Source organism: Pelodiscus sinensis, chromosome 24 (assembly GCF_049634645.1).
Source record: "Pelodiscus sinensis isolate JC-2024 chromosome 24, ASM4963464v1, whole genome shotgun sequence".
Lineage (NCBI taxonomy): Eukaryota > Metazoa > Chordata > Testudines > Trionychidae > Pelodiscus > Pelodiscus sinensis.
Genome location: NC_134734.1, coordinates 25,404,353 through 25,425,941, shown reverse-complemented (window position 1 = coordinate 25,425,941; position 21,589 = coordinate 25,404,353). Strand labels below are relative to the sequence as shown.

The 21,589-nt window shown below is 49.3% G+C and overlaps 1 protein-coding gene across 4 annotated transcripts in view; it reads left to right on the top strand.

The window, feature by feature from the left end:
* Positions 1-253: 253 nt before the first annotated feature.
* The window catches only part of LOC102458511 (natural killer cell receptor 2B4-like), a 43,194-nt gene continuing 21,858 nt past the window's right edge, over positions 254-21,589 (top strand). For 2 of the 4 annotated variants that reach the window (XM_075907707.1, XM_075907706.1), the window contains exons 1-2: positions 254-892; positions 21,222-21,542. In XM_075907707.1, coding sequence (XP_075763822.1) covers positions 844-892; positions 21,222-21,542 — 370 coding nt within the window. In that variant the 5' untranslated portion in view covers positions 254-843. The remainder of the gene's footprint in view (positions 893-21,221; positions 21,543-21,589) is intronic. The other 2 variants (XM_075907705.1, XM_075907704.1) reach the window with 2 other exon arrangements.

Here is a 21,589-nt window from a genome sequence, read left to right as displayed (position 1 = left end):
AGTAGACTAGCACGTTGTGTGTATGTTACAGTATCAGTAAGTTCACAAACTGACCGTATGTGCCTGGGGGTTGGCAAATGCCTGTGAAATGCCACTTCCAATTTCATGGCGCTTTCACGGTTTCCATGTGGTACTAATAGGACTGGAAAGCTTTTTCCATGTTGAGTTACCTAGGGAGGAAGACTCACCTTGCTGTAGCAGCCACAACCATAGGGACAGGAAGGGGAGGGGGTGAGATTTTTTTGGTGCCTTCCACAGCAGTTGTGTAGGTCTAAGGAGGGCCTGATAAGTGAGGTATTTTAAGCTTGCGAGAGGAGTTCAAGTACCACACGGAAGTAAAATAAAAACTTGAATCCATCAAAGGAGCTTCCTGTGCCGTCTGAGGTCTGGCCACCGAAAGCTCTGTCCCAGCGAGAAGCACTTTCTTCCCCAGTTCTTGGCAAGACACAGCTACTGTCCTCCTGGAACTCGTCCTTCCTCATCGCTGCCGCCGAGCTCTGGTTAGTCACTTCTGCACCTGCTGCTGAGGTGGAAGTGGCGAGCAGGAGAGCGCTTGCATGTAGCAGGCTCGGCGGGGCTGCTAGCATGTCGCGGGGGCTTTTAAAGGAAGGTGGGAGGATGTGATGCGTAGGCTCGTGTGAGCAGAGCGGTCAGTGTTCTACTCTGAAATGACAGGGCTCTCTGCAGGAAGCTGCACGCAGCAGAAGTCACTGACCGGCGGCCTCGAAGGTGTCTCTCCTGTCACTCAGTGCTAGAAATTCGCCTCCTGTGTCAGCGCGGGCAGCATGAAACATCCCAGCTACTAACAGCGACGGGTGCAGCCGCTTCTCCCGGGGACAGATCATGAGGGTCTCCGTGTGCCTGCTGCTCTGCTCGCTGGTCCATGGTGGAGGTAGGTGGTGTCCATTGCTACCACAGGCTCGGGCCAAGACCCTTGTTACCTTCTGAGTCATGGCACCAGGCTGGTGCAATAGACCGGAGGGGGATGGATGGCTCAGGTCAGTCATAGGCTGCACAGCGCTTCCCCTCATTCCCAGCTCCAGTCCACCCCAACTTGGTGGCCATGCAATGAGCTCGGGGGGAATCTCAGTCCCAGACAGACAACAGGGGTCACCCAATGCAATTAATAGGCAACAGATTTAAAAGAAACCAAAGGAAGTCTTTCCTCATGCTGCGCACAATCTGTGGAACTCCTTGCCAAAGGATGTTGTGAAGGGCCAGGACCTTAACAGTGTTCAAAAAAGAGCGATCATAAATTCATAGAGGAAAGTCCATCCATGGCTATTAGCCAGGATGGGCAGGGAGGGTGTCCCTGGTCTCTGTGTGAGAGTCTGGGAATGAGCGACACGGGAGGGAATCATTTGATGATTCCCTGTTCTGTTCACTCCCTCTGGGGCACCTGCCATTTGCCGCTGTTGGCAGACAGGACACTGGGATGGATGGACCTTTGGTCTGACACAGTCTGGCTGCTCTCATGTTCTTAAACCTCGTTAGCACAGAACCCCCACAGATAATCTCCTTGCCGGCAGCCTCCGGCACAACGGTCAAGGACCAAAGGCTCAGAGCAGGAGTCGTGGGAATGGGCTGTAAGAACAGAGAGTCTGGTCTTCTAGGATGAGGGCGGAGCAGAGCAAAAGGAACAGGCGTGCAGGCAAAAATCAGGCTGCTGCCTCTTCGTTGTCTTATTACACCTCCTTGAGCCATTGAGATAAATACCGAGCAGCACCTGGGCAAAGTGCATTGAACTTCAATGAATGATGCTGATTTGCACCCATCCTCTTGGTTTAACACAGCTCTGCTGTGGACCTCAGACTCTCCATTTGCAAACATACTGCAGCTGCCTGGCTGTTTGCAAACAGCAGATACTCTGCAGAAAGGCCCACCTGGCTGATTCAAAGCGACGCGCTGAGTTTGGTGAGTTATAGGGCTGGGTTTTTGCACCACTGAGACAGCTCTGCAGCGGTGTTATGGAGCCGAGTTGCACAGACACAAACAGCTTTCTCAAACTCTGGGGCAACACCGCTGATAGCGTCTGGCCTACAGCTTCCGAGGTGATGAGTGGCTGGGGATGTTTCCATTTCTAGAGACCGTCAAGGGATTTGCCTGGAGCTTGCACCCTCTGAACCCCAGCTCCCTCTGAACCGGGCACCCACAAACAGACGCCAAGAATAGCTGCTCACTCGTACAATTCTGAGATTTGGGCAGTAAACTCACCGGGGTCTCGGCACACTGCTTTGTGCCATGCCCACCGAGGGGGAATGTTCTTGAAAGTGCCTAAGTGCCACTGAGGCTTCTCAGGGCCGGGTTTTCAAAGGTGCCTAAGGATGCAGAGAGGTGCCGAGAAGGATTTTCAAAATTGTCCTGGTACCTAGCTCACATACGCACTTGGGGGCTTTTGAAAATTCCTCTCTGGCATCTCCACACTGATGAGCATGAGATGACTAGAAGGATTTTCAAAGCCACCATAATATCTAGCTCTACCTTTAGGTGCCTAAATACCTTTGGAGAACTGGCCCTAAGTGCCTAAGTCACTCTTGAAACTGAGACCTAGGTTCCTTGCTCCCTGGAGTGCATTGGAAAATGTTATCCTGAGTCCATTTGAGTTGCAGGGTTTTGGAAAATGCTGCCTTGTGTTCCAGACTCCCCCCCCCCCCCTGCAATGAAGCTGGCTGGGGGTTCCCGGGGTGCTGCTTACCTGGTTGGGCAAATGCTTACTGACTTCACTAAAGCCCCAGCCACAACTTGCTAGAGTTGGCTGGATGGGCTGGCAAAGGACAGGCTTGAAGCGTGCCACCAAAGTGGGCTGATCTCCACCGCCTGGCAAGGGAATGCAGAACCTTTCCCGGTTTCTGTAATGATGGGGAGGGACGGTGAGCTGGTGGCCTCGCACCACCGCACGTGCTCTCAGCCCACTGCTCAGAGTCCACAGCACAGAGAGCCTGAAAACGTGGCCCTTTCCTCCCACTCCTTCAAGCTGCTCTCTCAAGCGCAGGGTTGGAACAGGGCCAGACTGCATTGCCTCTGCTGGGAGCCCCTCTTGTGCTCCTCCCTGTGGATCGGGGCCTGGATTACCAGATTCGAGGGAGCAGATGCACTTTTAACAAAACCCTGTTGGCCAGTTCCTGCTCCCTACGACTCGAGTCCCTGTGTTAACTTTGTCAGTGGAAACAGGATCAGCATTCAGCCCAGTGTTTCCGCAATCTGTGTAAATTACTGTGACTTGTTCAGCCCCAGGGAGCATGCCTGGAGCTCTACAAACAAACCAGAACATCTTATGGTATCCTCAGTGGGCAGCCTATGGCCTGCGGGTCCCCCATGCACTTCGTCAGGGGAAACTGCTGGCCCGGGTATGGCTGTCCACAGCTCCCATTGGGCCTGCCAGCGGCTTACCCTGACAAAATGTGCATGTCCCACGGCCGTGGGCTGCCCCCCTCCTAAAGATGAGACCCTCTGCTGTGGCCAATTGAATCATAAACTGGAAGGGACCTTGAGAGATCAAGTCCAGTCCCCTGCCCTCCCGGCTGGACCAAGCACTGTCTGGAACAGGGGTGGCCAACCTGTGGCTCTTGAGCCACATGCGGCTCTTTGCCCACAGAAATGTGGCTCAAGGTTACGGCTCGTTCGGAGCCACATGCCCCGGTTCCTGGAGGGAGAAGGGTGTGGCTGCGGCGGTGGCAGCTCCAGTGAGACCCAGGTATTGGGTTAGAATGGGAGGGGCCTTTGGGTGCCTGGTTCTGGGGGAGAGATGTGTGGCTCTTCACATTACTATCCACAACTCTTTTGGCTCTTCATGTCTAACTGGTTGGCCACCTCTGGTCTAGACCATTTCAGAGAGATGTCTGTCTAACTTACTCTTAAATATCTCCAGAGATGGAGATTCCACAACCTCCCCAGGCAACTTATTCCAGTGTTTAACCACCCTGACAGGCAGGAAGTTTTTCCTAATGGCCAACCTAAACCTCTCTTGCTGCAACTTAAGCCCATTGCTTCTTGCCCTGTCCTCAGAGCTTAAGGAGAACAATTTTTTTTTATGGTGACTTGCCTGCCTGGTGCAAAGGTTGTGGATCTCTCGAGGCATCTAGATAGACTTATGTGTAATTCTTGGGAGCAGCCAGTGGTCGTAGTACATATAGGTACCAATGATGTAGGGAAGGGTAGGAGAGATGTCCTGGAGGCCAAATTTAGGATGCTGGGAAAGAGACTGAAATCCAGGACCTCTATGGTGACATTCTCAGAAATGCTTCCAGTTTCATGTGCAGGGCCATGTAGGCAGGTAGAGCTTGAGTCTCCGTGCGTGGATGAGATGACGGTGTAGGGAGGAGGGGTTTAGCATTACAAGGAACTGGGGAAACTTTTGGGGTAGGAGGAGCCTATACAGGAAGGATGGGCTCCACCTAAACCAAAGTGGATCCAGACTGCTGGCACTTAACGTTAAAAAGGTCGCAGAGCAGTTTTTAAACTAAGAGATGGGGGAAAGCCGATTGGTGCAGAGGAGTACATGGATTGGACATAGACGTCTCTTCGAGGACAGTCTATTGATAGAGATTCTCTAGGTTTTAGTCAGGAGGAGAGGATGGAAGAGGATAAAGTATGAGCCAGATCAGACGAAAAACATTCACTTGAATCTGACACATCAGAAAAGGGCAGACGAATAAACAGTGACAAGTTTTTAAAGTGCTTGTACACAAATGCTAGAAGTCTTAAAAATAAGATGGGTGAACTAGAGTGCCTCATGTTAAAGGAGGATACTGATATAATAGGCATCACAGAAACCTGGTGGAATGAGGACAATCAATGGGACACAATCATTCTGGGGTACAAAATATATCGGAAGGACAGAACAGGTGTGGGTGGGGGAGTGGCACTATATGTGAAAGAAAATTTAGAATCAAATGAAGTAAAAATCTTAAATGAATCAACATGTTCCATAGAATCACTATGGGTGTTAATTCCCTGGTCTAAGAATATAACAATAGGGATCTATTATTGACCACCTGACCAGGACAGTGATAGTGACTATGAAATGCTAAGGGAGATCAGAGAGGCTATAAAAATAAAGAACTCAATAATAGTGGGGGAATTTCAACTATCCCCATATTGACTGGGTACATGTCACTCAGGACGAGATGCAGAGACAAAATTTCTTGATACCTTAAGTGACTGCTTCTTGGAGCAGCTGGTACAGGAACCCATAAGGGGAAAGGCAATTCTCAATTTAGTCCTGAGTGGAGCGCAGGATGTGATCCAAGAGGTAACTATAACAGGGCTGCTTGAAAATAGTGACCATAATATTTAACTTTCCTGTGGTGGGAAGAACACCTCAGTAGCCCAACACTGTGGCATTTAATTTCAAAAAGGGGAACTATACAAAAATGAGGAGGTTAGTTAACAGAAATTAAAAGGTACAGTGACTAAAGTAAAATCCCTGCGACCTGCATGGACACTTTTCAAAGACATAATAGAGGCCCAACTTAAATGTATACCCCAAATTAAAAAACATAGCAGAAGAACTAAAAAAGAGACACCGTGGCTTAACAACCATGTAAAAGAAGCGTTGAGAGATTAAAAAGATGTCTTTTAAAAAGTGGAAGTCAAATCCTAGTGAGGCAAATAGAAAGGAGCATAAACACTGCCAAATTAAGTGTTAAAAATGTAATAAGAAAAGCCAAAAAGGAGTCTGAAGAACAGCTAGCCAAAAACTCAAAAGGTAATAACAAAATATTTAAGTACATCACAAGCAGGAAGCTTGCTAAACAGCCAGTGTGGCCCCTGGATAGATCAAGATACAAAAGGAGCACTTAAGACGGTAAAGTCATTGCAGAGAAACTAAATGAATTCTTTGCTTCAGTCTTCTCAGCTGAGGATGTGAGGGAGATTCCCAAACCTGACAAATCTGAGGACTTGTCACAGATTCAAGTGGAGGAGGTTTTGGAATTAATTGATAAACTTAACAGTAACAAGTCACCAGGACCAGAAGGTATTCAACCAAGAATTCTGAAAGAACTCAAATGTGAAATTGCAGAACTATTAACTATGGTTTGTAACCTATCCTTTAAATCAGCTTTTGTACCCAGTGACTGGAAGATAGCTAATGTAACGCCAATATTTAAAAAGGGCTTTAGAGGCGATCACGGTAATTATAGAGCGGTAAGTCTAACGTCAGTACCGGGCAAATTAGTTGAAACAATAGTAAAGAATAAAATTTTCAGATACATAGAAGAACATATTTTGTTGGGCAAAAGTCAACATGGTTTCTGTAAAGGGAAATCATGTCTTCCTAATCTATTAGAGCTCTTTGAAGGGGTCAACAAACATGTGGATAAAGGGGAGCCAGTAGTTATAGTGTACTTAGATTTCCAGAAAGCCTTTGACAAGGTCCCTCACCAAAGGCTCTTACATAAATTAAGTTGTCATGGTATAAGAGGGAAGATCCTTTCACGGACTGAGAACTGGTTAAAAGATAGGAAACAAAGGGTAGGAATAAATGGTAAATTTTCAGAATGGAGAGGGGTAACTAGTGGTGTTTCCCAAGGGTCAGTCCTAGGACCAATCCTGTTCAACTTATTCATAAATGATCTGGAGAAAGGGGTAAACAGTGAGGTGGCAAAGTTTGCAGATGATACTACACTGCTCAAGGTAGTTAAGACCAAAGCAGACTGTGACTGGGCAACAAAATGGCAAATGACATTTAATGTGGATAAATGTAAAGTAATGCACATTGGAAAAAATAACCCTAACTATACATATAATATGAGGGGGGCTAATTTAGCTACAACTAATCAGGAATGAGATCTTGGAGTCATCATGGATAGTTCTCTAAAGACGTCCATGCTGTGTGCAGACACAGTTGAAAAACCAAACAGGATGTTAGGAATCATTAAAAAAGGGATCGAGAATAACATAATATATATGGAGCTATACCATCTCATAGAGCTGGAAGGGACCTTGAGAGGTCACTGAGTCCAGTCCCCTGGCCTCACAGCAGGACCAAGTACCATCCCTGACACATTTTGCCCCAGATCCCTAAATGGCCTTCTCAAGGATTGAGCTCTCAACCCTGGGTTTAGCAGGCTAATGCTCAAACCACTGAGCTACCCCTCCCCAGATAGTAGCTTAGAAGACGGAGAATATCTTATTGCCCTTCTATAAACCTGTGGTATGCCTGTGTCTTGAACACTGCGTACTCAAGTGAGTGCTGTTGCAAAAAAAGCAAATATGATTCTAGGTTGTATCAACAGGTGTGTTGTAAGCAAAACTCGTGAAGTCATTCTGCCGCTCTACTCTGCACTAGTTAGGCCTCAGCTGGAGTACTGTGTCCAGTTCTGGGTGCCACATTTCAAGAAAGATGTGGAGAAATTGGAAAGGGTACAGAGAAGAGCGACAAGAATGATTAAAGGTTTAGAGAACATGACCTATGAAGCCAGGCTTCATGAACTGGGCTTGTTTAGTTTGGAAAAAAGAAGATTAAAAGGGGGACATGATAGCGGTTTTCAAATATCTAAAAGGGTGTCACAAGGAGGAAGGAGAAAATTTGTTCCTCTTGGTTACTGAGGACAAGACAGGGAGTAATGGGCTTAAAGTGCAGCAGGGGAGGTTTAGATTGGACATTAGGAAAAAATTCCTAACGGTCAGGGTGGTCAAATATTGGAATAAATTGCCAAGGGAGGTGGTGGAATCTCCCTGTCTGGAGATATTTAAGAACAGGTTAGATAGACATCTGTCAGGGATGGTGTAGTCGGAGCTTGGTCCTGCCTTGAGGGTGGGGGGCTGGACTCGATGACCTCTCGAGGTCCCTTCCAGTCCTATTATTCTATGATTCTACAGCTGTGGTCTCCTCATCTAAAAAAGATAGACTGGCATTAGAAAAGGTTCAGAGAGGGGCAACTAAAATGATTAGGGATTTGGCACAGGTTCCATATGAGAAGAGATTAAAGAGGCTGGAACTTTTCAGTTTGGAAAGAGGAGACTAAGGGAGGATATGATAGAGGTCTATAAAATCATTAGTGATGTGGAGAAAGTGAATAAGGAAAAGTTATTTGCTTGTTCCCATGATATAAGAACTAGGGGCCACTAAATGAAACTACAGGCAGTCGCCGGTTTACATGGATCCGACTTACATCGGATCCCTACTTACAAATGGGGTGAGGCAGCCCCGCACTAGCTGCTTTCCCCCAGCAGACTAGGGAGACGTGAAGCTAGCGTGCCCCCCAGCAGACCAGGGAGACGCGGAGCGGCTTTTCTCAGCAGACACCTCAGCTTGAGAATAAAGGACTGAGGGAAGTGAGGTGTGGGAGAATAAAACTGAGCTCTGGAGAAATGTTTGGCTAGAGTTTTCCCTACAATATGTACCAGTTCCGACTTACATACAAATTCAACTTAAGAACAAACCTACAGTCCCTATCTTGTACGTAACTCAGGGACTGCCTGTAATGGGCAGCAGGTTTAAAACAAATAAAAGGAAGTTCTTCACACAGCGCAGAGTCAATCTGTGGAACTTCTTGCCTGAGGAGGTTGTGAAGGCTAGGACTATAACAGGGTTTAAAAGAGAACTAGATAAATGCATGGAGGTTAAATCCATAAATTACTATTAGCTAGTATGGGTAAGGAATGGTGCCCCGGCCTCTGTTTGTCAGAGGGTGGAGATGGATGGCAGGAGAGAGATCGCTTGATCATTACCTGCTTGATTCACTCCCTCTGGGAAACCTGGCATTGGCCACTGTCGTCAGGGTACTCGGCTGGATGGACCTTTGGTCTGACCCAGTATGGCCAGTCTTATGTTCTTATGTCAAAGGGCTGTGGTCTGTGCTGTCCATTTTTCAGTAGCTCAGACACAAACAAGTGCTGCTTTTTCACCTGTAGAATATTTTCTCTCAGTATCCCTAATTGTCCTTGAAGCAAATGCAACAGTCTTCTCCGTGCTGTCCTCATGAAGTTGTGTGAGTACATCCCAAAGTCCAGCATCAGTAGTCACAATTGTAGGCAATACAGAATACAAGTGCAAGTACTGGACTATGTACAATCAAGTCTTTCACGGTTTCCAAACTAGCTTGTGTGTCCGTTGTCCATGCCAAGGTTGAACTTCTCCGTAGTAATTCTCATAATCGGGGCTCGCCAGCCGCGCTGTCGGCGATCTGCGCATGTGCAGATCATTCTGCGCATGCGCAGATCACCCTAACCCGGCTCTTTCGGGTTACAATCTACTTGCCACGGGTGAGTAGATTGTATAATTTGTCGAGCCCTGCTCATAATGGTTCAATGACAGAAGCATAATTGGGAATAAATTTTGCATTCCAGGAGGTAAGACCCAAGAAGGAACGTAAGGTTTGCAAATTTGTTGGAGGAGGAGCCTTTGAAATTGCTAGGATATGATTTGGATTAGGTTTTAGTCCAGCTGGTGAAACTGTATGCCCCGGAAAGGAGAGTTCTGTTTGTCTAAATTTGCAATTAGACAAGTTGAGCTTGAGGCCTGCTGTGCTGACGCAGTTTAGTACAAACTACAGGTTATTCTCATGCTCCTCAGAAGTATTTCCAAACACAATAATATCATCCAGATAGCACTGAACTCCATGTTGATTCTTCACAATCAATTACATCATTTTTTGGAAGGCACTTGGGGCAGATGAAAGACCGTATGGAACACGTTTAAAACGAAATGGTCTCTCATGTGTAATAAATGCTGTGAGGGCTCTGCTATCTTCATGCAACATAACCTGGTGATATGCGCTCTGCAAATCAAGAGTAGAAAACATCTTTGCTCCACAGAGTTCTGCAAATACTTCCTCTATGTGAGGCAGTGGGTGACTGTCAACCACAATAGCTTTATTTGGCTCTCTGAAGTCCACACACAGGCGAATGCCTCCATCCTTCTTCTGTGTCACCATTCAGATGGTGACAACCCATTCAGATGAGTCAGTCTCTTCAATAATGTCCTTTTTAACAAGTTTTTTAAGTTCCTCTGAAACCGCTTCCCTGACTGAAAATGGTAAGCGCTATAACTTCTGTCATCCAGGGATCACATTATGTTGCATTTTAACTTTTGTGCACAAACCCATAAGCACAGCCAAGTTTCTCCTCAACCTGGTCTTGGGTCCCAGCTCCCACTGGTGTGTGTACTGCAAGAGTGCTTTGCTGAGGAAGATCAATTCAGACATTAACTACCCTGAGGTTTAAAGCAGCCAATAAATCTCTGCCAAGGATAGGAGTGCCTTAGTGGACAATGTAGAACTCTGCAGTTACACAGCAATCACCAAAAGCAACCATTGCTGGCAGGCAGCCACGTACTAGAATTTGGTTTTTCAAATGGCACACCAAGTGAAGTTTGGGTTCAGTAAGAGGCACATATTTAAAGTAATGCAAATAGATGGAATCAGGTAGTATAGATACTGCTGAGCCAGTGTCCAACATTAGCTTAATAGGATGTGATTTGCCTGGGGGAGGGATAGCTTGGTGGTTTGAGCGTTAGCCTGCTAAACTCAAGGTTGTAAGTAAAATCCTTGAGGGGGCCATTTAAGGATCTGGGGCATATCAGTCAGGGATGGTACTTGGTCCTGCCATGAGGACCTCTCAAGGTCCCTTCCAGCTCTATGAGATAGGTATATTTCCATATATTAAGATGTGGCAGAAACATTTACAGTGCACCTTACCTGTTCTGGAATATGTGCAGTAGTGATTTTGTCCACACTCCGCACAGTAACATCTGGTATTGTAAATGCATGCACCTGTTGATTGGACTGGCTACTGCGGCATACCTTAGCAAAATGCCCAATCTTTTTGCAGTGATTGCACTGAGCTACTTTTGTAGGACATCTTGTATAATTTGCGAGGTGCTGTGGGGATCCACAGTGAAAGCATGTGTAAGGGGACTGTTACCACTTACTAAAACTCTGTGGGAGTTTTTGGTTTGCCAGCTCGCAGTATCTGAAGGGGAAGAGTTCATGAGACTGACTGACCCCAGAGACAATGGAAAGCAGCCAACACTCCAGCTCAGCCTGATTGACAGGTTGGACAGGCCAGTGAGGACAGTGAGAGGCCAGGCCCCGTCCTCCCTGTGAGCAGGGATTGTTCTGGGTCTCTCTGAGCAAGGAGAGAGCTGAGAGAGCAGAGCGAGCTATGTGCAGAAGAAGTCCTGCCAAAGGAACAGAGAGCTGAGAGACTGCTAAGAGGAGCAAGCTGTGCTGAGGGGCAGTTTTTGCAGCAGCAGAGCCAGGCATACACAGCTGAAGGAGTACAGATCCTGTGTTGAGCAGCAGACTGGCAGTGCTCAGAGAGCCAAAAGGAACAGAGAAGCAACACAAGGAGCTGGAACTGGCCAAGCAGCATAGCCTGCAGCTGGATGTGGTGAGCACCTGGGACCAGCAAAGTGTGGGGAAAGGCTCTGGACGGGGAGAGGGGTCTGGCCACTTCGAGCTTGAGACTGTGTGGTTACTACCAGAGCTAGCCTGTAGCCCCCCCTGCAGCATATCCAGGGCCTCTAAGAAAGAGACTGTGGACTGTCCTTACACTCTGCAGGCTGCTGTTTTGATGTCCCTGTGCTACAGAGCAGGGCTCTGTGTTCTCATTTAACCATTCTCATTTTTTCTTATTCTTTTCTCCTTAATCAGTTGTTGTTTAATAAATTGTATTTGCTTTGAACCTTATGAAGTGATCACTGGGCCAAGAAGGCCTGCAGTGTAAAGAGAGCACCTCGGAGTGGGGACACCCTAACTCCTGCCCCTAGTGACTACAAGGTCAGGGATTAAGCCCCAGGAAACCTGGGCCCAGCCTTGTTGGGGTTTCGAGGGCTCTGCTACTCAGGAGAGTGGAGGGGGAGCCCTCAGGATCAGGGAGCCGTGGGGTAAAGGAAGTGGGAGTGGGGACTCAGATCCTTTCGCTGGTTCATTTCACCGGGGTGGTATAGAAGCCAGGAAAGTTCTCCACAATAGCGGGATCATTCCCCTGCTTACACATGCTTTTGCTGTGCTTTGAATTTGCTGATTCTGGGGTTTTCCATTAGCTTTCTCCTTGTAATTGTTTGTCTGCAGTGATAGTGGACTTTTCTGCAAAGGAGTCTCAGCCTGGACTGGGCCTCCTGTGTCCATGCTCATTATTTTGGCTTCTGCTATAGCTGACTCAGTCTGGATAGCAATGGTTATTGCTTTTTCCAGTGTGAGTTGTGGTTCTAGAAGCAAGCGTTCTCTTACACGAAGCATGGTTGTTTTCTCAATGAGCTGGTCATCTGCCATACTCCCAACGTCACAAGTTACAATCAGACTCCTCAGAGAAGCAATAGACTGCATTATAGTCTCCCTTGGCTTCTGCTCAAGCTGGCAAAATCTGTAGCAATTCGCTACTACATTCACTCTTGGCACGAAAATGTTCTTTAATGCAGTGAGTGCAGTCTCATATTTATCACCTGCAAGGGGAAAAGTGTAAAATATATGCTGCCCTTCTGCTCCAAGACAGTGGATTAGCAAAGCACGTTTTCTTACTTCAGAAATCTCTGTAGCACTAATTGTAAGCAAATAAGTCTCAAATATACGGATCTAGGCAGTAAAAGCAATTGGAGACTCAACTGGGCTTTGCAGAAAGGGTGCAGGTGGGTTCAGAGACAGAAGATCCATCCTCATCACCAAAATGTTGTATCATGCAAGCAAGGTGCTAACAAACTTCAACAGGACTTTATTTACCAAAAGTGAAAGCTCTGTACAAAGCTGCTGCTGCTCCCCTCTGTAGCTCTTACTCAGCCCCTGCTAATCTTCTCCCCCCTCCTTCCTGTTTCCTGTGCTTCCAGACTCCCAACAACCAGTCCTCCCAGTTCTAATGATTACAAACAGCATCTAACACACCACACATGTCAAGCTGCACATGGCCCCTGGTCGGTTCTTTCAGTACTTGTACCAGGAAGTTATGCCCAACATTCTCCAAAAATTTATTGAATTGTCTGTGTTCTGCTGTATTGGTCTCCCAACAGATGTCAGGGTGATTAAAGTCCCCCATGAGAAGCAGAGCCTGTCATCTAGAAGCTTCTGTTAGTTTGATAGAAAGATTCAGGCTGAGCAAAGAATTCATTTTCTGGTTCAGTAGCTGAACTGAAAAAATAGTTTTGGGTTGATGCAAAACAAAATATTTCCCCCTCTTGTGTTTAGTTTTTGGATGTTTTGCTCTTTTTCAGAAAAAGAAAATCTAGTTAAATTCCATTTTGAAAATTCCTTAATGAACTTCTTAGATGTTTTCAATTCTCTCCCCCTCCCCCATCTTTTTCTGATCAAAACTATTTGCCAAATTTGACCCAGAAGAAAAAGTTAAAATCTTCACAGTTTTTTGCATCCAGCAAACTAAAAAAAGAAAGTTGGTTTGGGTCAAGTGTCATGCTTTGTTCTCCTAGTTTTGAAATGTTTTATTTTCAGTTTTGACCAATTTTTATACTATAATTGCCTTCTGTTTTGAAACAATGTTGTTTTGAACCAGGAAATGAAACATCCTGTTTTATTAAAACAGGACACAGTAATGTTAAAAAAAAAAAAAAAGGTTACTTTTCCACCTGAGAAATTTGTCTAAACTATTGCTTTGCCATGAACATAGAGGATTTGACAAAGTGACATGTTTTTTAAATGGGAAATGTTGCATAATTCCCAACCAACTCTGCTAGAAACTTCTGTTGTTTGTAAGTTGGAAGTGGGGATTGTCACCTAATCACATGACTCCAGGAGATGGGGCTTGAAGGAAAACACCTGCTACTGTGAGTTTCACGAGCAATTCAAAGAGCTGGTAACACTGAAAGTGACTCATCTTTCACTCAGAGCACATTTCCAAAGTGTTCTAGTCTGATAGCAGGCAGTGAGACACTTAGTTCCTCTGGGGCCCCCATTATGCTGTATGAAAAGAGTTAAAAAAAGACCAACCCTGCCCCTGAAATCTGCCCCTTTCACCAGGCCGTGCCTGGGAGGGTTTATTTTGCAGACATTAGCACTAATCCTGCATTGAGCTCTACTAGTGTTAACTTCTGCACCTCCACAGTGACCCACTGTCCTCAGGAAAATGCCACGCGAGTACTGGGCTCGAGCAGCTGTAGAACTGAAATAGGTCTCTCTGCTGCCATGGACTCTGGAAGGCTGCACTGGCTGAAAGAATGCCTCAGTTGTCATGTTATCTGGAGCAGTCCATGACCATGAGGGAGGAGTATAAATATTTTGCTCAAGAATGCAGGGGAGTTATCAGGAAGGCAAAAGTGCAATCGGAATTGCAGCTAGCAAGGGATGTGAAGGGTAACAAGAGAGGTTTCTACAGGCATGTTAGCAATAAGAGGGTGATCAGAGAGGCTCTAGGGCCCTTACTGAATGAGGGAGGTAACTTAGTGACAGATGTTGTGGGAAAAGCTGAAGTACTCAATGCTTTTTTTCCCCCTCTGTCCTCACAGACACAGTGTGCTCCCAGACCAATGCAGTAGGCAACACAGTAGGGGAAGGAGGTGGGCAGCCCTTGGTGGAGAAAACTGGTTAAGAACTATTTAGAAAAGCTAGACATACACAAATCCATGGGTCCGGATTTAATGCATCCAAGGGTACTGAGGGAGTTGGCAAATGTCATTGCAGAGTCTTTGGCCATTATCTTTAAAACTCCTGGAGATTAGGAGAGACCCTGGATGATTGGAAAAAGGCAAATGTAGAGCCCATCGTTAAAAAAGGGAAGAAGGACAATCCAGGGAACTACAGACTGGTCAGCTTCACCTCAGTCCCCAGAAAAATCATGCTGGAGATCCTCAAGGAAATCCATTTTGGAGCACTTGGAAGAGGGGAATGTGATCAGGATTCACCAACTGCAAGTCATGCCCGACCAATCTGATTAGCTTCTATGCTGAGGTAACTGGCTCTGTGGATATGGGGAAGTCAGTGGATGTGACGTACCTTGACTTTAGCAAAGCTTTTGATACCGTCTCCCACAATATTCTTGCCAGCAAGTTAAGGGAGTATGGATTGGATAAATGGACTATAAGTGGATAGGAAGCTGGCTAGACTGTCAGGCTCAACGGATAGTGATCAACAGCTTGATGTCAGGTTGGCGATCGGTTTCTAGCGGAGTGCCCCAAGGATCGGTTCTAGGGACGGCTTTCTTCAACATCTTTATTAATGACCTGGCTGGGAGGTTGCTCCCCTTTGCTCTGGCTGGAGCATTGGCAGATAATGTGCAATCACAGGTGTCACACTTGAGACTTGGTGAATAGAGGACAAATGTATAACACATCCAGTTCTGGGTCCCCACTACAGAAAGGATGTGGATGCATTAGAGAGGGTCCGGCTGACGGTGACCAAAATGATGATGGGGCTGGAGCACACGACCTACGAGGAGAGGCTGAAGGATTTGGGCTTGTTTAGTCTGCAGAAGAGAAGAGTGGGAGGAGGAGGGGATTTGAGAGCAATCTTCAACTCCCTGAAGGGTGGCTCTAAAGAGGATGGAGAGAGGCTGTTCTCAGTGGTAGCAGGTGGCAGAACGAGGAGTGATGGTCTCAAATTGCAGTGGGGGAGACCTAGGTTGGATATTAGGAAAAAACTATTTCACTAGGAGGGTGGGGAAGCACTGGGCTGGGTTCCCTAAGGAGGGGGTGGAATCTCCATCCGTAGAGGTTTTTAAGTCCCAGCTTGACAAAGCCCTGGCTGGGATGACCCCATCCGGGACATGCTCCTGCACCCCAGGGCTCCTCCGGACCACCAGCATGCGGCAGGGTACTGGGACCAGCACCTGGGGGCCCTGTGAGCCCTGCACTGCACCACCCAGGCCTGGGTGCAGGAGGACCTGCAGCTCCGCTGGGAGCAGCTTGCCCAGGACCGTGCCATGTGCTCACACCTGCAGGCCCTGCGGCAGAGTGCGCCACCCCAACGCCTGCTACCCCCCCAGCTACTGTTCCTCTTCCCATTCCTGCCCCCCCACCTCTACTTCCTCAACCTTCTCACCCTCCTCCTCAATCTCCACACCCCACACCTCAACCTCCACACCCTCCTTCCCATCCCCTGGGGACGCCAAGGCCCCCGTACCCGCCGTGCTGGGAGACGTGAGGCCCGACGAGACCCCCACCCCGAGCGCTGAGCTTCCCCTCCCCCTTGCTTCCCCCTTTCAGCTCCCTCCTCCCAGTTTTCCTCCTCCCCTCTCCCACCCTCTCTCTTTCCCTCTCCCGCCTCCTTTCCCCAGTCTCCCCAGAGTTTCATTCCCCCTCCCCAGTTTAAAGACAGTTCGTGTTTATGAAAAAGTGTATTTTGACATCAGGAAGGGCGGCTAGGGAGGAGTAAGTGGAAGGACGCGAAATAGCAGTTTGGCTGTGTAGACGCTATTGAAGTTAATTTGAAATAACTGCTGTTATTTCGAATTAACTTTGTAGTGAAGACATACCCTGACAGGTACTACTTCTGCTGTTAGATATCTCTTGGTTTCTGTTATTTCCATCCCAGCTCATCTAAGCTAGTGGGTTTTGCCCATGAAAGCTCATGATCCTATAGCTATTTCTGTTAGTCTCTAAGGTGCCCCTGGGCTCCTCATTGTTTTTAAGGCAATATTCAGGTTACTCCCAGCAACGACCGGTCATTTACCCTAGGCCAGTTGTACTCTGATCTCAAACCACAGCCGGTGCTTGTAGCCAATCCTCTAACAGCCTAACTAAAGGCTCACTGGCCAGCAAAAGAGATGAGCATTATTGACAAGGTTGAAGCAGGTGAACACACATGCTCCAGCTAGATGAAATCAACTGGAAAAGATAGTTGCTGCATCTGTAATAAACTAGTTTATACATCCCTTAGGGCTAAGCCAAGCAGCCTGGGGATCTCCTGCTGAGGTTTAGGGATTTTTACCCCATAAGTCCAGATGGCATAAAGAGACCAATTTCTCCTTAACAGGTATTTTTACTCCCTTCCCCCAGCATTCAAACTGTGGCAGGATGCGGGCTTGTGCACATCCCCTTTCATAGGGGTGGGGGCAGTGATCAACAAAGGCTTTTATCTGCAGTCACTTGTCTCAGTGGCTGTAGAGCTTGTGGTCATGGGGGGGGGAGAACTAGGCTTGTGGTAAACTAGCATTTCACGCTTGCTAATGCATCTCCCCTCACTGGGGGATCTACAGGCTTAGCAAACATTTTGTTAGTTACAGGCAAGCATTTGAACATCACTCTGTGGTGTGGGAGACAGAATTTAGGCAGGATTAACACATGCAGCATCCGACAAACATTCCAGTCTGGACCTGAGCTTATGACCGGCCTGTTGGTTGCAATAACGCTCTCACGTAGGTGGCCAGATGGGTGCCCAGGGAGGCATGTACCAGCATTCAGTGCAGTTATGATGTAGCCAGGAGGGAACAGGTGGGTGGACCCTGATTTCAGGTGGGCAGGCAATAATGAGGCCACCTCTATGCCCCTCCAGCTGGCCATGGGGAAGGGCGCACGCGTGCGAGAGAGAGACTGGCCAGGGGCCCATAAATCCATGTTCCTTGCACACCCCAGCCAACACTCAGGGCTTGGCCTGCTCTGCCAGTAGGGTGATCCTGCTGGGGAGGAGATTTAGGGGCTTGTGCTGTGGGGCCTATCCAGTGTTCCCAGCTGGGAGTGGGCTCAGGGCACAGAGGCTTACAAGCCCCCAACTCCGCTCCCTGGCAGACATGCTGGGCAAGCAGAGCAGGGCCAGCCCTGGGCTCCATGCAACAGAGCTGGCTGGAGCACTGGGCAGAGAGGGGCAAATCCCATGTTTGGGTGGGAGTAGAGGCAGAGCTGAAGCTGGGTGGGCCAGGATCCTAAGTGGGGGGCCCCCTGTGGCTTCGCCCCTGGTTCAGTGAGATCTGGGGGCCTGGGCATGAACTGGCACCTGGTCAACCAGCATCACGGTACCCAGCAGTGAGTTAGGGGCTGCGAGGGGCGTGCTGACGTGCTTTGGAAATGCCTCTGCAGGTGTGTCCCAGCCCAGCGCTCAGAGTGGAGGGAGTGTTTCTCTGCTGCTCGAATGCGCAGGTCGGGTCGGAGAACTCAGCCGAGTGGTTCCGAGCGGAAGGGAATTCACAGACCAGCAGCCCATGTTATCCAGGGCCAGAAAACCTACTTGTGAGGAGAGGTTAAAAGAGCTAACCCAGTGGTTCTTAACCTGGAGGTAGTTGCCCCTTGAGGGGTAATTTGGCACATTGCAGGGAGAAAGGGGCTGGCCAGCTGCACACGCTCTGATAAATAGAGTAATATCAGTGAAGAAACGTATTCGTTAAATTAACCAAACACAAAATGACGGTGACATCAGTCAATTGTTTAATTTACTTTATTCAACAATATTTCATTGTTCCTTCCGAGGTGCCGTCGTGTGAGTCACACAGTCACAGTGGGCACTGCAGCACAACCTGCAGAGACATGTTCAGTCCTGCTACTGTCCAGCCCCTATAAACCGCTGGCAAACCTGCGGTAGAGCAGCCTCTGGGGCAGGGCTCTAGGATTTCAGTTGATAGTGGCAGTGCTGCTGCATCTTATTACCTCTCGTGGCCCCTTTCTCTCCAGCGCCAGGAGTGCCCCTACCCTCTCCTCCCCCTGCACGTGCTGCTCCGCTTGCACCAGTTCCCAGCGGTTGTTTGGGTTCCTGTCTACAGAGAAGGGGGGCATGTGCCGCTGGAGGCAACAGGGCAACAAAAAGGTGGCTCAGCCATTACTTTCAAACTGCACCGTGAAAGGGCACGTTTCTGAGACGAGCAAAGACATTTTGGATCAAGTCGTTGCAGAGACGAAAGCTGGTCCCTGCTTTGCGCTTCAGTTGGACAAATGGGAGGGGGGAGGGTCTGTCTGGCTACAGAGAGTCACATATTTATTGCAGGGGGGGGTTGTGGCACTGCTACCCTTACTTCTGCATTGCTGCTGACAGTGGCATTGCCTTCAGAGCTGGAGAGTGGTGGCTGCTGGCCGGGAGCGCAGAACGGAAGGCAGAGCTATTGCCAGCAGCAGCGCAGAAGGAAGGATGGCCGGCTGGCAGCTGAGGGAGAAGCCAAACCAAAGAGTTCAGTGCAGCTGAGCCTGCGGTGCAGAAGACACAGGAGGTGTTAGCACAAACCACCTGCTGCTCTAGGCCGGGTGGTGACTAAGTGTGTGTCACCGTACAGAGGCCAGACTGGGCCTGTGGGCTGAAGTGAGACTCTTATTTCCACTTAGCTCTGTGCTAGGAGGGAGTTTCACTGAGAGGCTCCGTCCTGGGCCCAGCTGCTCTGTGTGACTGAGTCACCGTGAGGCGCCTGGAACCGGTGGCTGAGGGTCTCCCTGATAAGCAGGGTGGAAAGGTCCCATGTGCCCATCCGCCCCACAGCTGAGCCCATTAGAAACAGCCCAGCCGAGGGCTGAGCCCTGCAGGCCTGAGTCTGTCCTGTGCTCTGCACCTGCGTCACGGGGCCTTGGTGTGAGTGAGACTCAGGCCGTGGGTGTCCTGCTGTGCCCGTGGCCTTGGGTCACTGAGGAAAGCACCTGTAACAACAGCGCCATCCAATCGGCCACAGCAGCTGTTACCCTCCTCTTTGGTGGGGGCGGCTGGAAGTGGGGCTGGGTGGACGGACCAAGGACCTGATTGCAGGTGGAAGCACCGGTCCCAGCAAACCTCCTTGCCCCAGCAGCTTTCTCTGTGGCTCCCTCACAGCAGCCATGATGGGGAGGGGAAAGCTGTTTATTGCAAGTCATGTCTCTACCCCATGCCTCAGTTTCCCTGGCTGTAAAATAGAGCTAAGGATCCTGACCTCTTTTGGGAAGCACATTGAGGCATAATTGTAAGAGACAGGGGTGGGCAAAAATTTTGATGGGGGGTGGGGGCTACTCCAAGAATTTGGAAAGTGGTTGAGGGCTGCACTCTGCCATAATATTAATGGAGGGAGGTGAGGGGTCTGAGATGGAGGTTGGTGCAGAAGGGAGCTCAGGGTCAGGGCCTGGGGTGCATTAGAGGGCGTGGGGTCTGGGAGGGAGTTTGGGTGATGGAGGGGTTGTGACCTGTGGCACGGGATTGGGGGACAGGGTCTGGAAGGGGGTAGGAGTGCAGGGGAGGCAGAGGCTTTGGGTTATGGGGGGAAGGAGGGGCAGAGGCTTTGGGTTATGGGGGGAAGGAGGGGCAGAGGCTTTGGGTTATGAGGATAGGGTGGCAGGTGGGGGCAGAGCAGGGGTGGGCAATAATTTTTGAAGGGGGAGGTGCTTCACACATTTCTGAAGTGGTCACGGAGTGCTCTGGAAGGGCTGGGGCATTGGGCAGAGGGGGCGGGGCCAGGAGGCTTCCTGTGCTCCCCTGCCCATTGACCCTGATTGGCCCAGGGGTGGGAGGAGCTTGTGAAGTCTTTGACGCCCACCCGAGCGCCTAGAGAGACCCACCAGTTGATGGTTCCCTCTAGGCACCGCGCATGTCTGGTGGCGAGAGGAGACTTTGTGCACTTGCCCCGTCTCCAGGTCAATCAGGGCCTGATGGGAGGAACACGCGAAGTGTCTCGCCCTCCGCCCCTGCCCTGCAAGGGGCAAATGGTGCCTAGCGGGAACCCCCAGCTGTTTTGAACAGCCAGGGCTTCCTTCTGGTGCTGAGTGACCCTGGCAGAGGGAGAAGACTTCGCATGCTCCCCTTCCCCAGGTCTTGATTGGCCTGAGGGCGCGGGAATGGCAGGGCAGTTGCAGGTCAGATCAACCGGCTTGGCGGGCTGAATCTGCCCCACAGAGGATGTCTTGCCCACCCTTTGGGTAAGGGACTGGGGTGCTGACGGGCCTGTGAGGTCTGGGAGAGAGTTTGGATGAAAGGGGAGTTGTGACCTGGGGTCTGGCTTGTGATTCAGGGGTTTGAATTGTGACCTAGGGCAGGAGACTGGGGTTCAGGGATTTGGGTGGTGACCTAGGGCAGCAGGGGATTGTGATCTAGGGCAGAGGACTGGGATGCAGGTTTGGGAGAGGGTATGGGCTCAGGAAGGGGCCAGAGACTTTGGGTTTGGGGAGTAGGAGGCAGGAGGAGGGCAGAGAGATTGGAACTGACACACCCTACCCCACACCATGCTCTCTTGTGCCTGTAGAGGCTCACAAATATGTTTGGTGCTGGGTTCACAGAAGATTGACCTGGCTTCTTTAACAGAGGGCTGCAGGCTGATCTGTCCACCAGCACTAAAATCCAGGTCCCCCTTCTCCCCCCTCCCCGCCAGGCCAAGATCCCAGTTTAGCTCCCGGTTCCCTGACATGCTTGGGGCCCAGTTAACCCTTCACTCACCTCCTACTTTGTGTGTTTCTGAATGCCCAGGGTGCAGAGAAATGGACGTGGCTGCAATCGCAGGGGAATCCGTCCAGTTACAGCCAGTGACGTGGACGGAGTCTTGGGTAAAAATCTCCTGGCAGGTTACACTGGACTCAGGAAAGACGTATCGGCTCCTAACAGCTAATAAAGGGGAAGCCCCTCACCTCCGGTCAGTCCTGCATTTTACCAGCAGAGTCACTTTCCACCCTGAGAATCTCTCACTGCAGATTGATCCAGTTAACAAGTCAGACAGAGGCCTCTACGCCTTGGAAATAACAGCGGCAGGAGGCCACGTCGACTGCACCTCGTTCCGTGTCTCTGTGTTTGGTGAGTCTCAAACTCCCGTTCCCCAGGGCGTGTGACCGACGGCAGCC